Source organism: Carlito syrichta, unplaced genomic scaffold (genome assembly GCF_000164805.1).
Source record: "Carlito syrichta isolate Samal-C Ts95f unplaced genomic scaffold, Tarsius_syrichta-2.0.1 Scaffold303338, whole genome shotgun sequence".
Taxonomy (NCBI): Eukaryota; Metazoa; Chordata; class Mammalia; order Primates; family Tarsiidae; genus Carlito; species Carlito syrichta.
Genome location: NW_007247434.1, coordinates 25,378 through 42,568, shown reverse-complemented (window position 1 = coordinate 42,568; position 17,191 = coordinate 25,378). Strand labels below are relative to the sequence as shown.

Below are 17,191 nucleotides of genomic sequence, written 5' to 3'. Positions count from 1 at the left end.
TATATCCTGAAGTATATATTTGTGTTCTTTGTGCATTTCCCCTCCCCCTCTGCTTACTTCAGCCTACATCTTGGAAACAAAAACGGACTCCAAAATAACTGAAATCCCCAGGTTGAAAGGCAGAGATGGTTGTAGGCTTACATATAATTTTTTTTCTAATTAAAGATTAGATAAGATTGGGGCCACGGAAAGGAAGAAGAAGAGTTTGAAGGGCTTCAGTGGCTGAATAGGCAAAAGTAAAAGTAGCTAAGTCCCAAAGTGGGAAGGGGAAGAAGGAACTTACATTGTCAGAACTGGGATTAGAGTGGAAAATACTCAGCACGACCTGTTCTGAGAGTAGAAAACCAATATGTCTATGGCTTGTGAACAAGGAGTTCCATTCCACAGCCCTGGACTCTTGTAAGCACTCTGAATTTATGATATGTACACATTGTAGAAGTCTGAATAAGTTCCCAAAGATATCAGATCCTATTTCCCGGAAGCTGTCAATGTTACTCTATATAGACAAAGGGTCTTTTCAGATATGATTAGGTTGCGATTATCCTGCATGACTTCATGGGCCCTAAATGCAAGTATCCTTGTAAGAAGGAGGTAGAAGGAGATTTGGTATAGATAAGAAGAAGGTAATGTTACCATGGAAACAGACAGGAGAGAGGTGGTCACAAATCAAAGAATACAACAGTCAATAGAAGCTAAAAGAAGCACGAATTGGATCCTCCCCTAGCACCTTTTGTTTCCTTTTCATCCCATACCTTTAGAGGAAGCACAGCCCTGTTTTTGATTCTTTGGTTTGGGGCCAGGGAAACTGTTTTGGGACTTTTGGTCATCAGGACTGTGAAATGAACTTCTGCTGTTTAAACCATCAAGTTTGTGGTAATTTATTATAGCAGCCATAGGAAACTAACAGACATGGAGTGAAAAATCTCATTACTCTGACCAGTATGAAACTGAACAGAATCATCGGGGCATTTCCTTTAGGCTGATATAACTGGTAGTATATCATCACTGTTACATAAACATTTATATGTATACATTTATCACCATCATCATCATCATTACATTCTTTTTCTCTAGGCAGAAAGTTCTATGAGGGTTATAGCCCTTCGGTTTTGTTTACCATTCTAAATCCAGGGCTTAGCTTGGTTGCTGGCACGTAATTGCTCTACAGGTAATTGTTGAATGAATGAAACACATTGCTAAAATAACAGCACAAAAACAAGGTAAACACAAACAAATGGTGAAAACAATTATGAGAGAGACATCACCAGTAACTAAATTGAATAGCTGAATACCCATTACCAGCAATCTAAATAGAGATTTAGGTCAGTCTGATCCCATGTGTGGGAATGCTTTCCTCATTTTGAGACTTGTACTTTAGCATCAACTAACTTTGAGCTTGTTTTGGCACAAGTCTGAAGCATTTTCAGTCAGTTTTATCAGCACAATCTCAGTGTATGTTCAAAGCTCAAGTTAGTCTATTAATGTGTGAAAGACTGGTGCCCATTCTTGCAAGTTGAAATCACAGGGTGAGCTGGGTTCAGTGCCTCAGCCTGTAATCCTGCGCTTTGGGAGGCTGAGGTGAGTGGATTGCCTGAGCCTGTGGGTTCAAGACCTGCCCGGGCAATTTGGCGAGATCTCATCTCTACAATAAATTTTAAAAAATTAGCTGGGTGTGGTAGCGGGCGCCTGTAGTTCCAGCTACTTGGAAGGCTGAGGCGGAAGGATTGCCAGAGCCCAGCAGGCCGAGGCTGCGGTGGCCGGGAGTGGCCACTGCACTCCAGTCTGGGCGACAGAGTGAGACTCCAACTCAAAAAAAAAAAAATCACAGTGTGCAAATGTAGCAGTTCTAGCCTGTGAGTTATTGTTACCTGTGCTACTGGGATAGCACAACATTCTCCTGTACTGCTTTTTAAATTTAAAGATCTCTTATCATGAGCCAACTCAGAATGAAGGGGACTAGAACATGGCCTGCTTAGTGTTGCAAAATATACTGGATCACGCAGTGTTGTTTGTGCTCTTCTGAAAGTGACTGGGATAAGACAGCATAATTGTACTTTTCTTAGCTCCTTCACAAAGTGGAGTGTCACACGATGTCATCGTAAGAACAAAAATTTTCAGCATTTAACTGAAATTCCAGCTTGCGCTCCTATTTAATTATAACCCAAACAGTCTCCCACTCAGCTGCTGAGAAAGGTAAAGAATCTGCTAACGACTTCTAGGCAGGAAGAGGATGTGAGAAAATCCTTGCTTGAGGCCTCTTACCATAAAATTAAGTCGGGGATCTTCGAGCCAAGTCTGTAGGGTCTCAGGCTCTGCCTTTTCCCTCTTTATGCCGACACCTGCTCCCCTCTAAGGCCTCAGTGATTTTACAGAGTGCTTTGTGGACAAGGGCTGGTTTCATCAGCTAGGGAAGATGGCTACTTAGGCCACACTCTGGTGTGTGGTGCCAGTAGAATGATGGGCTGGGCAAGTATGGAGCAATTCATACAGAAATCTTCAGAGCACCTCAGTACTTTTAACCACTGAAATGAAAGTAAATTTACTTTACAAAACATTACTATCTTTAGGAATGGCTCAACTTTTTAAAAGGCAAAGTTTCTTATGAATATAGCTGAGAAAAACAACCTTGTCCACTAAAATGCATTTATGGAAACCCACAAAGGCCAAGAAGACTTGCTCTTGTCTGCATCACATATCAAAGAATGAATGGCAAGTATTAAGAAGTATTAATGGTAAAGGTATGTATTTACCTTTAAATTACGATGAATAAGGCCAGACTGCCTGAATTAGGACCTCTAGCTCTGCTGTATGAACTTGGGCAAGTTACTTGACCTCTCTCTTCCTCAGTTTCCTTATTTGGAAAATGAGACTGATAATCAGAGCACCTACCACTAAAGATCATTAAAGGCAAATCATGAGTTTATTATGTAAAGTGCTTACAGCAGTGCCTAACATTGAACAAATATTCAAGGATCTTTGACTATGTACAGGGACTGTTCTCAGACTGGAGATAAGGCAATGAATAAAAATCACCACTGTCAATAAAGCACACATGTTATTATGAAACTTAAATTTTCATAGAAATCTTGCAATGTATTTCATAGCAATTAAGATTTTATATTTTCTCTTTGTTCAGATAGCAGATGAATAAGGCCTGGAATGTTATAGCTTCACAGAGCTCAAATCCAGAGTTCCAATTTTTGTTTCCTCTTCATCCCACACCTGACAGCCACTATTCATAAATAATCTGGACAGTGAGTACTCACCTTTAACTTGGCATAGGTTATTTACAAAAATGGGGAAAAAGCCAGATTAGAAAAACAATTTATTCTGTTCCACCTCTACACTTGCATTCATTCATCTGCTATGCTTAAAAAAATCAATTAGCAATATGCATACACAGTATCAACAGTTTTATTCAGGTAACTGAGTTTTTCCCACCAATGGTGCGCTAAAACAACATTAGTAGTTAGAACCTGATGAAGGCTTCTTTTCAATATGACATAATTTGGAAGTGCTAATGCTTGTATTTTATCGTTCAGTCCTTTACCTTCCTGTTTCTCACGTGTTTTCTCTCAGTTTCAAGAGGACACCATGTTTAGGGTTGACTCTTTTAAACTTCCCCCCCTCATAAAAACAATTTGAAATACGTAAAGGTTTATTGGAAGTTGAAAAAGAATACACAGATGTCCAATGCACCCTTTGTCCAGCTTCTACCAATATTAACATCTTCTGAAACTAGTGTATAAAAGTCAATTGGCATTGTGCAATTCACAGAGATTATTTAGACTTCACCAGGATTTGTTTTAAAAAAATACACAGTTATTATGTTTGGTAAGCATCAATTATGATTACAGTAAGGGTTGAAATTCACTTTATGTGAGACTGTGTGTGCATTTGTGTGTGAGAGAGAGAGAGATAGGAAACACTCTTGCCGGGCCACTTCCTGAGACTGTTTTTTTTTTCTTTTTCTGAGGAACAAATGGGAGAATATAGTATAAATAATGTCAATAAACTATAAGTTACTAAATAAATAAGGTGCATATTGTAGTAGATTTATAATCTTCTCATTTGGGAAAAACGTCTCATGAATAGAGTACACAGAGTGTAGACAGAGCCTACTTACCTTCCCCAGAGCATACGGTGGTCTGTGTGTGGGGAGTGGGGTACAAAGTAGTCTCAGAAAAATTCCATTTGAAGACATAGAATTACATAGTCAGACTTAGAAGGGATCTTGGAGCCAACTGTTCTAATCATCCTAATGGTACACATATATTGAGATACTCTTGTCAAGTGGCCTTCTGTTCTCTGATTGAAACTTCCAAGGGCGGGCATACACTGCCTGTGATTTAGCCTTCCTCTATTTAGAGAGCTTTAAGCATGTAAAAGCTCTTCATTATAATAAGCTGAAATCTGCCTTTTCTGTGACTTTTCACTGTTTTCACAGTGCCTCCGCAATGGTGGACAGTTGAAGTTAGGCAACATTCCCCTAAATATTCTCTTCTATACCCTAAACAACTCATGCTTTTCCTTAACATGTTCAACATATACAAGAGTTCTCATCTGTGGATAAGTTTTTTGTTCTCTGCAAGGATGGAACTAGGATTAGGGTACATTATTGTGTGAGCTGAACAGCACACTCAAGAGCTGGGCTTATCTCTTTTTGTGTTCTTTACACGATATTTGTGTCACTGTCCCTATAGTCATATTAACCTATTTTTTTGTACCTCTCCCTCACCTTGCCTTATATTCCTCTTGAAATTAACGAAAATTGGCTATTGTCTAGCTAAGCTATGGTTTGGCCATATGCTCTTTGAGCTACGGCCAGGTCATGTTTTCTTAAGCTTGGCCCCCTTCCCTACGTTAGGGAGGTGAATCTTCTCTCTCCCTCTAATTTACTTTCTGAATAAACTATATTTTCTCATCTCAAAAAAATTCACTAAAATTTCCCAGGGCTTTTGTTTTTTTTCCAGGCTTTGATATTTAACTATTGCTCCCTGATTCTGCACATATGTAGCTAGTTGTCTGGGAATGAGAACAGGACTTCATGTAGATTCTTATTAAATTAGGCCGATTATACCATTCTACTGTGATTTTTATATCCTGACTCTATCACTAAATATATTTACTATCCCTGCTGGCCTCACATTGGCTGCAACCTTTATAAATAAGTCCTTCAGTCCTTTCTCAAAATTGCTGAGAAAACACTTGAGGATAAAAGCGTGAAAAGGAGATCATTAGAAAGATATAAATTCTAACTGTAACATTTTGACCTTCTATTAATGTTAAATTTTAACTTCACCCTCAACTGTAAATTTTCACTAAGGGTTGACATAGAAATAGTCACACAAAAGGCCTCTGTATTTTCTATAAAATTGTATTATTAGGAGATTCAATGTCTCATTTGTAATTATCCCATGGGAAATTTCTCTTGGTGTCTAGGGATATAAAAAAAAAAAATCTCTCTCAACGATAGCTGAGCTGGTGTGAGTTGCCTTCTGTTTTGACTTCTAAGAAGCTGAGACAAAAAAAATCAATTGCTTAATTGCTATATCTTTTCTTTATTTATATGTATTGATCTATCCCCTTTCAATCACACTTTATTACCTAACATTCCATGTTAAGTTCTATATTAATATATACATATATTTTTACCAGATAGCATGACTTATTCTTTCTAAATGTGTGCAGGATATTTAAAAAAACATAAAAATAAACAAAGGTTGGGAGTGGTGGCTTATGCGTGTAATCCCAGCACTTTGGGAGGCTGAGGTGGGAAGATTGCTTGAGCTCAGAAGTTCAAGGCCATCCTGGATGACATAGCCAAACCTTGTCTCTGCAAAAAATCAGCCAGGCATGGTAGCACGCACCTGTATTTTCAGCCACTAGAGACACTGAGCTGGAAGGATCACCTGAACTCAGGAGGTCAAGGCTGCCATGAGCTGTGATCATTGTGGTCATGCTACTGCACTCCAGTCTGGGCAACAGAGTGAGACCCGACTCAAAACAAAAACAAATAAACAAAGATAATCAGGACATCATTTTACATGTCTTTTTTTCAGATGCCTAAAGGTCCATGGAATAATTTATTTACTTTCTAAGTGGACAGTTGGGTTTTTTCTTCAGAGAATCTATACTAGAATACTTAACATTTACTTCAGCCCCTCAACTCCCCATCATTTGTTTCTGAAATTTGCTCTCAGTTTAGAAAGATGTGTTCTGAAAATCTTTCCTCCTTAATCTCTCCGAACGGTAGAACCTTATTTCAAAGTAGAAATAGAAACCATTTGGTCATTTGCTAGTCTTTTCTTCTTTTTTTTGGCCTTTCTACTACAGAATAATTTTTTTCATTAAATACTACTACCTGACTGGAATTATTCATACTGAAAAGACCTCTGGACTTGGTGTTGTAGCCCAGGCTTCTAGAATTGGATTAACAAATCTTTGTGTGACTATGAACAAGTCACTATGTCACCAAGTTTCTCATTTACAGAAAACTACCTTTTGATGAACACTTGATAAATATTAGGCATTGTTAAAATGTGCATAACTTACTTGTAAAAGCTTAAAAATAGGTAGTTTGTAAAATATAGTTTAATTATATAGATGTGCAATGGTTTAAGCTCCAAAGTTCGGAGCATAAGAAACTAGTCTAGGGTGGTTAGCCAGCACTATATAGGAAAGGCAACACTCTCGAAGTGGCTATTTTTGTTTTATTTCTGAATAAGTCTTGCTCTGTCACCTTGGTGTTGCAGTAACATGATCATGATCTCATTGAAGCCTTGAACTCCTAGACTCAAGCAATCCTCCTGCCTCAACCTCTTGAGTAGCTGGGACTTCAGGCACATGCCAATCCACCCAGCTTAGAGATGGCTATTGTAAGAGTATTTGTTATACCTATTTCAATGAGTAAGTGATGTTTTACAAACTAGCAAAAATATGTCTGAAATAGATTTTCTTTAGTGAAATCAGTGTCCCAATAATTAGCAAGATAAATGTTGTAAATGGAACTTAATTTGCAAAACTGAAGTTTTAAACAGGGTATAGAAATCTTAGTGAGGCCCATAGCCTGTACCATAGGATTAATGGCCAAAGTTTGTTCACTAAATCATCCTATTTTCAACTGTCAGTTTAATAGGATTTCTGGTTGTCTAATGCAGATTAAAATGGTAACAAGATCCTAACCCTGAAATATTGTCTCATTTGCCTCCAGTGAACTTTTTTTTCCCAAGGTTATGATTAGAATATCTGAATAAACAGAGACTTGGAATTTCATCAAATTTATGGAAAAGGCTGTGAGTCAATTACTGCCTTCTTGCTAATAAATGTTTGCTAACGTATGCCTATAAGTGAAGTAGAATTTGCTTTAAGGTATACTTAAAAATTTTTTCACTAGCTTTAGAGATACAAATGGTTTTTGGTTACACTGACGCATTATATAGTGGTTAAGAGGTCTGGGTTTTAAGTGTACCGGTCACCCCCATTAGTGTACATTGTGTCTGATGGATGAGGGATGAAAAAAGACTTTAACATAACTAGCAAAAGCAGTATTACTTTTATTGTTAACTCTGTCCCAGCTCAACTTTCTTCAGTAGACACACTTACTTATCAAAAGTGTGTCCAAATTAGTAGTGGACACTTCTCAACAAACATTTTGCTTCACTTTAATCTTCACCTGAGACCTTCGAATTAGTTATTATTCCCCTCTTCCAGATAAGAAAATTAAGGTTTAGGGAAAATAAATCCCTAATCATTGGAATACTGAGTGGTAGAAACGTAGGTGTTTGATTTCCTTGCTCCAGTGCTCCCTGTCACCTCCCAGGTACCTCACAAGACCAATGCAAGGAATGGATGCATGATTGTGAAATGCCTATAGCATGTTCCCTGCAAATGTATTAAACAAGGACTGTTCAGCTCCCTTAATAGAAAGTTCAAAGTCAACCACCTATAAAATGTATTTCATACATATGTATTGCCGCTTTATATAATTAAAATTACTATTAATGGAGTTAGGATTTTTTTGTTTGTTCTTATCATACTGTTTTTGCACCTGTACCTTCTCTTGATTCATATAATATATTCAGGAAAATCACAAGTTGATCCTCAGAGGCATCGATTACTGTGACATAGTTGTGTGACCCAGCTCCAGAGTCTTCTACCAGAAAATTCAATTTAAGTTATCAGTTGAAACAGTTATAGGTATTTAAGTGGAAAAAGTCATAATTATCTAAAGGTCAATAAAACATTTATCTCAAAGCATTATTCCACAGAAGAAAGTAAATAGTAACTGGAATTGCTGAAGTGATAAGGGACATTCATGGGTTGATAATTCTGATATACCTTAGAGAACAGCAGAGCTGAATGAACAGTTTTGGGTTCTATAATACTACTGATCAGGCTAGAAAAAATGAACAAAATTCAAGATATAAATACAGAATAATTTCACTCCATAGTTACCAATAAAATATCACATTCAAAATGCATTTTATTTTGGATACTATGTTTTAATCATAAATCAATATGGCCATAAACAATCCAAATCTAGTTTATATAATAAAATTTTTAAGTTCTTGGAAAAAAGATCTTAGGTTAATGGAAAGGTAAACATTGATGTGTTCCTGTTTATAGTTCTAAAATTTATATGTTAGGTGATTCATGGTTGGTGTGGAAGTTAAAGGGGAGAAAATGATTCATTTCATATGAAGCTATTTTTTAAAAAACTCATTATTACACATGAAAGTGGTGACATCCAAGGAATATGAATTTTTTAAATGTATATTAATACTCACCTTAAAATGTTACATATTTCAATTTATTTTAATTTCATTTGAAGAATAAGGCATATATGATTAATAGGTCATGTAATCAAACTTTTTCTAGGAGAAGCTATTGTATTTTTATTATACTATAGCTGTAGACCTAGCTTAAAGAATCATGAATGTATTAGCCTTTTTCAATTGTGTTATTATTATGCAAACACTAAAATTATCCTTCCTCTGTAATTAAAATGAAAAACTCCTCATTATAAAGTGAGGAGTTGTATGTTAATTTTTTGTGTTTTTGTTTTGTTTTGTTTTGTTTTGAGACAGAGTCTTGTCTGTCACCTGGGTTGAGGTGCAGTGGTGCCATCATCACTCACTGCAGCCTCAACCTCCTAGGCTCAAGTTATTCTCCCACTTTGGTCTTCAGGTAGTTGGGACTACAGGCAGGCACCACCGTGCCTGGATAACTTTTAACAATTTTTTGTAGAGATAGAGTCTCACTGTGTTACCTGGTCTAGTGTTAATCTCCTGGCCTCAAGTAATTCTCCTGCCTTGGTCTCCCAAAGTGCTGGGATTACAGGCTTGAAGCATCATACCTAGCTGCTTTCTTCATTTTTAAAATGTTTATTGCAGCACTATTCACAATAACAAAAACATGGAACCAACTGTCCTGCACATTGAAAGTAGACTGAATTTTTTAAAATGTGGTACATATACACGATGAAATATTACGCAGCCATACAGAAGGACAAGATTACGAACTTCACAGCAACTTGGATAGATTTAGAATCTATAATACTCAGTGATTTATCACAGAAACAAGGAACCACATGTTCTAACTAATAAGTGGACTCTGGGCAATTATCACGATATCACAAGAAAGGGATTTGTAGCCAGGCTCGGTGGCTCAGCCTGTAATCCCACGCCTTTGGGAGGCTAAGGTGAGTGGATTGCCTGAGCCCACAGGTTCGAGACCCGCCTGGGCAGCGAGACCTCATCTCTACAATAAATCAAAAAATCAGCCAGGCATGGTAGCGCATGCCTGTAATTCCGGCTACTTGGAAGGCTGAGGCAGAAGGATCACCAGAGCCCAGCAGGTCGAGGCTGCAGTGGCTGGGAGTGGCCACTGCACTCCAGTCTGGGCGACAGAGTGAGACTCCAACTCAAAAGAAAAAAAAAAAAAAGAAAGGGATTTGTAGTAATGAGAAACTGCCAGGGATGGAGAAGAAGGTGGACACTTTATCAATAAGGCTACCTGAACTCAAACCAGGTGAAGTGGGTACCAAAGTGAGGCCCAAACTTTACCTGTATAATGACCATTTGTATACATAATCCTGAATTGTACCCTACATCTTTAAAATACAAATTGAAATAAATAAATAAATAATAAAACAAGAGGAAAAAAAAAAGGATATTGGAAAGTTGCCACTAGAAAAAAAATGTTATATTTGCTTATATTAACTTCAAGTAAAAAATGTCCTGAAATTACTACGTTCTTCTAAATGCTAATTCAACTAAGGTATTATGGGGAGAAATTCTATCAGTTGGGATAATTTCTTGAGATAACTTTCCAACTAATTGATACATTTCATAACTGAACAAGATGAAATGAGACATAAAACAACAATATTGCAGCTTTTATAGATTTAATACCCATCAATGCTTAGGAAGCTGTTTGGACACAAAATTATTATTTGTTCAACATTGACCTCAGTAATAGCAGGGGATATAAAGGAATAGGCTTAAGGAGAAAATATTTGGTTTTATAAACATACCACTCCGTTCACTGACAGCAGCTGGTCTCCTCTTTTGAGGCCTCCGTGTCTCTCAGCTACCCCTCCAGGAATTATGCGAGAGATATAAATGGGGGAATTCTGCTCCTTTCCTCCCATCACGTTAAAACCAAGGCCCTCATCAGTCTTTGGCAGTTCGACTACCCGAGGGTGGGAGTGGCCTTCGCTAGCTGCAAAAGCTGCAACTGTTGCCTGAAAAAAAAAAAGGTCTTTTGGTAATAAAACCAGGGATATAAGGCTAATCACATGCTTTGCAGTGGGTAGCTCAAGCAACTTCTCACATTTTTATAACATTCTCCTGAGAAAGAAAAAATACAAAAAAAGAGGGACTTTCTCCACTTAGATGCCAGCTATGACTTCTTTCTTTGGTAAAGCCCCACCTGTCTATTTCTAGCTTTCTAGAACTTATTCACTATGATAAAAATCCCTTTTCTTCATAAAAATCCTTCCCAGATGCGAGTGGCTAGATGCAATTCCTCTTATTTCTGTCCTCCAAATAGATTTGTTGGATAGATTATCTACTATAATTATTTTTATACATATGTTGATTATGAACACATTAAGGGTAGAGATCTATGTCTTGCACTTTTTTGTATGACACTCAGTCTAATCTGGTGCTTGCACATAAAAGCTCACAAATATTTATTCAATAAATTGAAGGGCACTTTTATGTGTATATACTTCTGAATACATATGTAATCTTGCGATTGCTAAGCGACAGGCTAAGTAAATTTAAGTGGGTTTTTTTAATTGAGGATGCTTAAAAGAGAATAAAAGCTAAAATAAAGTTCAAACAGATTATTGTTATTTCATACCAATATTTCATGTTTTTATAAGAAATCGTTTCTGGCACAGAATTTTTCCCCTATATTATACATTAATATTTCAACTATTATAACTACATAGGCAAAATGAACAGTCCATGGTTTTATACCTAGACATATAAAACATCGTTTAATATGGACACAAGTTTATTTTTAAATTCATAAATTTATTTATTTAAATAAGTTCAAGAAAACAACTTACCATTAGTTCCCACCCCCTCAGGGAAATAAATAACAACATCTAAGTCATTTCTATCAAGAAAGGATTCTCTGTCTGCTTCTTATTTTTCACTTTCTTTTTTTTTTTTTTGAGTTGGAGTCTCACTCTGTCACCCAGACCGGAGTGCAGTGGCCACTCCCAGCCACCGCAGCCTCTACCTGCTGGGCTCCGGTGATCCTTCCACCTCAGCCTTCCGAGTAGCCAGAATTATAGGCATGAGCTACCACGCACGGCTGATTTTTTAATTTATTGTAGAGATGAGGTCTCGCCAAGTTGCCCCCGAGCCCAGCTTATTTTTCACTTTCACTAACCCACCTTAACCACAGTGGATTAGGTGCCTACTAGAAAGTGACTTGTTCAGCACTGTGAAAATATTTATTCCCAACTGCTGTACATTCTTTTCCACACACAGCATTATCACATCAATTTAGCATTATGCTACTGTCTGCATTTGGTGAAAGATAGTGAATGATATGAAAACAATGGCTTGTTTTTAGCTACATGCATTTGCTCATGCAAACCTCATTGTCATGCATAGATTTTAATGGCTGACATGGATGCAATGCAGACAGCCCAGAAACAACCAGAAAATATTGTGCTATTGCAACATTATGCTGCTATCCTGCTGTTCTACATGAATAAGAAATGAGAATGGTAAAACACTACATAATTCACTTTCCCCTTAATTAAACCATGTAGGGATCATTTTTCTGTTTGTGTTCCACTTCAGTACAAGCAAAGCATGATGTAATGATCATAATACCCTCTTTTGGCTTGAGTTTAAAAAAAAAAAAAACTTACAAATCTACAGTGTTCAGTTACAGAATTAAAACTAAAAAACCAGGAGAGCAATCAAACAAGAGGTGATATAACACAATAGAATTAAATGAGTAATTCTAATCAGTTTCAATGGTTCTTATTTCTTATACATTATTAGAAAGATAAAAAATATTTAAAAGAAGTCATGTATCTATTATAACATTTGTGTATTTGTAAAGTAAGAACTGCATCAGTGATATTAGTTTAAAATTTATTTCCTGATGGTCTATTTTCCAGATAATTTCATGATCCTATTGATGTAACATTTCTATTAGTAGGGTCTCTGCAATCTCTAGATTTGTTTTTAAAAATGCAAACAGGGTATTCCCACAAAAGGCCTTCTCTTTAAGTCAATGCCATGTTCTTTTAGTAAGTTACTCACTGCTCAGTTGAATATATAGAAGAATCCTAGATCAGGAAATACTGGTGGATTCTTTTTGTGTCTACTTTAAATAAAGTCTTTAGATTGGTGGAGATAAATCTGCATGCACTGAATAGGATATGGGTTCTTTTGGGTCAGAGGAATGTGTCAGAAAACCATATAGTATTTCTATACAAGGAACCAGTAGATTTGCTTGTGCCAAATGGACATTTACTGAGTTTAATGAAATCATTCTCTTTTCTTAAGCTACAGAAGCAGCAGAAACGTTCAATTTTCCATTAGAATTTTTACCTGGGAAGTAGTACTGGTTCTAGACTCTGGGCTGCCACTGATGTCTAAATTCTCTTACAGTGTACACACGAGAATACCTGAAACACACACGCGCACAATCAATTACTACATAACTGGGGTCAAGTATATTTTTAAAGTTACTCAAGCCTTACCTTTGCTGTGGCCCTTGCACGGAATTCGGGACAACCATTCACAGTTATCGTTTCATGCATATATTGATACACCTAAAATGTACACATAAAAAAGAATTTGTAAGAACATTAAGAATATCAATTCTCTTACTGCAGATAAGATAATAATATTTCACTGTAGGATAGAAGTTCTCTATCATACCCATAAATGAAATAGGTCTTTATCAATTATCCTGATTATTTGAACCAAAACTATCTACTATTTTTTTTTTTTGAGGCGGTGATTGGGGAAGAGAAAGCAATCACTTTTACTCATAATTTTTTTCCCCACCCCTCTGGGGTCTCACTCTGTCACCCAGAATAGAGTGCAACGGCACGATCATGACTCGCCTCAGATAATTTCATGATCCTATTGATGTAACATTTCCATTAGTAATTCCCTGCAATCTCTAGAATTGTTTTTAAAAAGTCTCGAACTCCTGGGCTTAAGCAATCCTCCCACCTCAGCCTTCCAAGTAGCTAGAACAATAGGCATATGCCACTACACTTGTGTAGTGGCATACACTAATTTTTTTTTTAAATTTAAATTTGCTTCTTTTGGTAGAGATGAGATCTTGCTATGTTGCCCAGGCTGGTATTCATAAGTTTTAAATTGGGCTATCCATATTTATCAAATATAAAAACTAGTTTGGTTTTATAAAGACTTTTGTCAGTAAAAATTTTTACCATTATATATAGCTCTAGATAGCAAATATATGATAAACATTATATATAGTTACTTCTTAAATTTGGTAATACTTTGAAAATAGTTTTCTGAATCAATATTCCACAAAGCTAAAATAAAAATATCTTTCCTTGACATAAACTTCATCATGTTAGAAGGTATGTGACTATTAATGATACATACTCATAATTTTGAACATTTATAACTTGATCTGCTCTGTGAACCTATTTTATTTAATATGAGTGGGTAGGCTAATCAACGAGTCCTTAAAGGACAGAGAAAAAATGGTATTCCAAAGCAAAAACAAGAAAGGTAAGACATTCTTAAACGGGTAATACAGAGCAACATATCAGCTATGTGTTCATGCTAACATTCAGATGAAAAGAAAGAATGGGGATCAAATCTGGACCCAGGATAACATTATAGGAAGCATAAAAGTTTTTCTGGCTAATGAACCGAAGTCTGAGCCTTACAATAAAATTGAAAAACTATAAGGCCTTGTTTCACTACTTTCACCTTCTTTTTGCCTATCTGAAAAGTGGGTAAAGAATATTTATTTGGTAGAGTATTTTTTCTTTTCTTGAAGTAATACTTTGAAGGCAGCTGGCACCTAACAGTACTCCTTAAACAGCAGATATTATTACTCATTATGATTCTAGATACAACTATAGAAATCGTTAAACCACAGACAAAATGTTTTCCTTCTAAACTGCTAGGAATTGGATTATAAAATCTTTATATCAGTGTTAAAATAAATGGCTTCATCGTAAATAAACTGAAGTACAGAGTAAGTATCTTACAGGGTAGTGTGAAGAAGATATTTGGAAAAAATAACAAAGTTAAATATATTGAATTATATGCTCATTTTGGATATAAACAAGAGTGTAACGATTTATTGCATAATGCATAGCATTATCCATTTGGTATTATGCTGGAGTATTCCTTAGGAGTGACTCATTACACATGAAATAGGAAAACTGCAATGAAAGGCTTGAAGGGTTTTATTTCTTTCTATTAATTTTATTTTACATACTTAAGTCAAAAGTCTTTGAAGTGAGTTCAAAATTTGATTAATTTATCCATTCAACAATTATTTTTTGTATGCCCAGGACTAATCTCTTTCCCACATTTTTGGCTGGCTTATCATTTCTCAAACACTGCACATTAGATTGACTCTCCATTAATGCTGACTCATCTCTTCCAGTTGCAGGGTTAGAAAGAAATCAACAAAGTAGTCGCAACTGAAAAGCTAGGAGTACAATTCAGATTCTAACTTTTAGCTTTGAATCTCCACTTTAACAATTGAGGTATTCAATTTCTGTGGGAAATCTGAAGGGGAATGAGAACAGGTTTTCAAGAAGAGCATTTGTGGAATCTGAGCTATGTTACTGTAAATTCTCCAGGCTATGAGAAGAGCTGATAAACATACTTCCAAGTTATTTTCCTTTGATTTCATAGAGACAGCCCTTCCAAAAATAAATTCTACTTATTTGCTCTAATAGCCCATTTCAAAGGAGGAAGCTCCCTTCCCTGTTTCTCTTGTTAATAAACTCTCTCAAATCTGACCCTTTGTTCCACCCTAACTCATTATCTCTTGCTGAAAGCACTGCATTAGTGTCTTAATTGGGTCTCCTGATCACCAAACACTATTAACTTCAGTGTTCATCATCAAGTACCTACCTGACCATGTCCCTATTGTCCTCTTGGCTGTCTGCTGCCATTACAGTAAAGGTGACAAAGTCAAATGCCTACAGGAGGCAAACCAGAGAAAATAATGTGGAACCCAGCCTTCTCTCTAGTCTTGTTTTCTTACAGCTTTTCCTGCTTTATCTGCACTGTTCCCCAAACATATCAAACTTTCCCAGTTACTCAGGCCTTTACACATGTTGTTTACTCTGCCATGGATGCCCTTCAGCCTAGGAGACCCTTATTTATCCAAATTCAATGTGATAATTAAAGGACCAATTCAAATACTCTTTTCTGCCAGTTGCAAGCAGAGTAAGTCTCTGCCTCCTGAATTTGGCTGGGATTATTTTGGTTAACATTTCCAAGGAAAGTGACTTCTTTGCCTGTATCCAAGGATGTTTATGAAGACAATCACTTAGCAAATAATTGGGACACTGTCATCAATTGATTAAAATAAAAGGTAATTTTCTAAGTGCCTGAGAAAAAGTAAATACCTATACCCAACATCACAAACTAAGAATAATTAGCCTTTACATCCCAAATTGAATTAAAAGTGGGATATGCAAGAGACAGTACTATGTAGTAGATAATTGCACAGGTTCTGGAGATGGCTTGGGAACAAACCCTGGCTGTGCCACTTACTAATTGCATGATATTGGTCAGTTATTCGATTTCTCTTGTGGTCAATTTCCTCCTTTGAAAAATGTGCCTTAAATAATAACTAACTTCCAGGTTTGTTATGAGCATTAATTAAGAATAGTTTGCCACTGGCCCAAAATCAGCTATTATTGTTATTGCCATTGTTATTTAATGCTTCTCATCCTATTTGATCCCAGGATCTTTTGGGGAGAATCTCCTAGGGCTAATCCATATAAACACTCTTTACACAGAATTGATCCAAGGCTGAATTACTCAACTGGGTATGACTTTACCCGCTAGGAGACATTTGGAAATGTCTAAAGAAATTTTTTTTTAAACGTGGAATATAATGCAGAATCGGGTATACAAATAGTCATTATGTGACATTTTTCGTTATCACAAGTGGGCAGGGGAGTGGTCCTACAGTGTCTAATACATGGTAGCTAGTGATGCTGCTAAACATCCCACAGTGCACAGAGAAGCTCCTCACAACAGAGAATTATCTGCCAAACATCACCTGGACTGCAGTTGAGAAATCATGATCTAAGAAATCAAACTATACCATTTCTTCTTATACATAATTAATAAGGCATAAAAACATGTGTCTAGCTCTGAGTAAAGGCACTTGCAAATGTCTAATAAATATTTGTTGGAATAAATTATGATAATTCTGGTGTTATCTAATAAGGAGTTACTCTGGGCCAAATGCAATGCTCGGCATTTTATATCCATGAGTTCACTGAATTCTCACAACTTATGATTCAAGCACTCTACACATAAAGAAACTGAGTTATGGAGACAGTAACATTCCTATAAACCACACAATTAATTAGCTGCAGATTTGGTATATAAAGGCATCTCTATCTGCCTCCAGAATCTTTTCTCTCCCAGCAATATCAGGCTTTCTTATATTAGTTCAG

At 36.4% G+C, this 17,191-nt stretch overlaps 1 protein-coding gene across 1 annotated transcript in view; it reads right to left on the bottom strand.

The window, feature by feature from the left end:
* The window catches only part of LIN7A (lin-7 homolog A, crumbs cell polarity complex component), a 59,064-nt gene extending 45,753 nt beyond the window's left edge, over positions 1-13,311 (bottom strand). Inside the window, exons 1-2 of the mRNA XM_008058433.2 lie at positions 13,244-13,311; positions 10,538-10,747 (exon numbers count right to left, since the gene is read on the bottom strand). Coding sequence (XP_008056624.2) covers positions 10,538-10,747; positions 13,244-13,303 — 270 coding nt within the window. The 5' untranslated portion in view covers positions 13,304-13,311. The remainder of the gene's footprint in view (positions 1-10,537; positions 10,748-13,243) is intronic.
* Between the last annotated feature and the right edge of the window lie 3,880 nt (positions 13,312-17,191).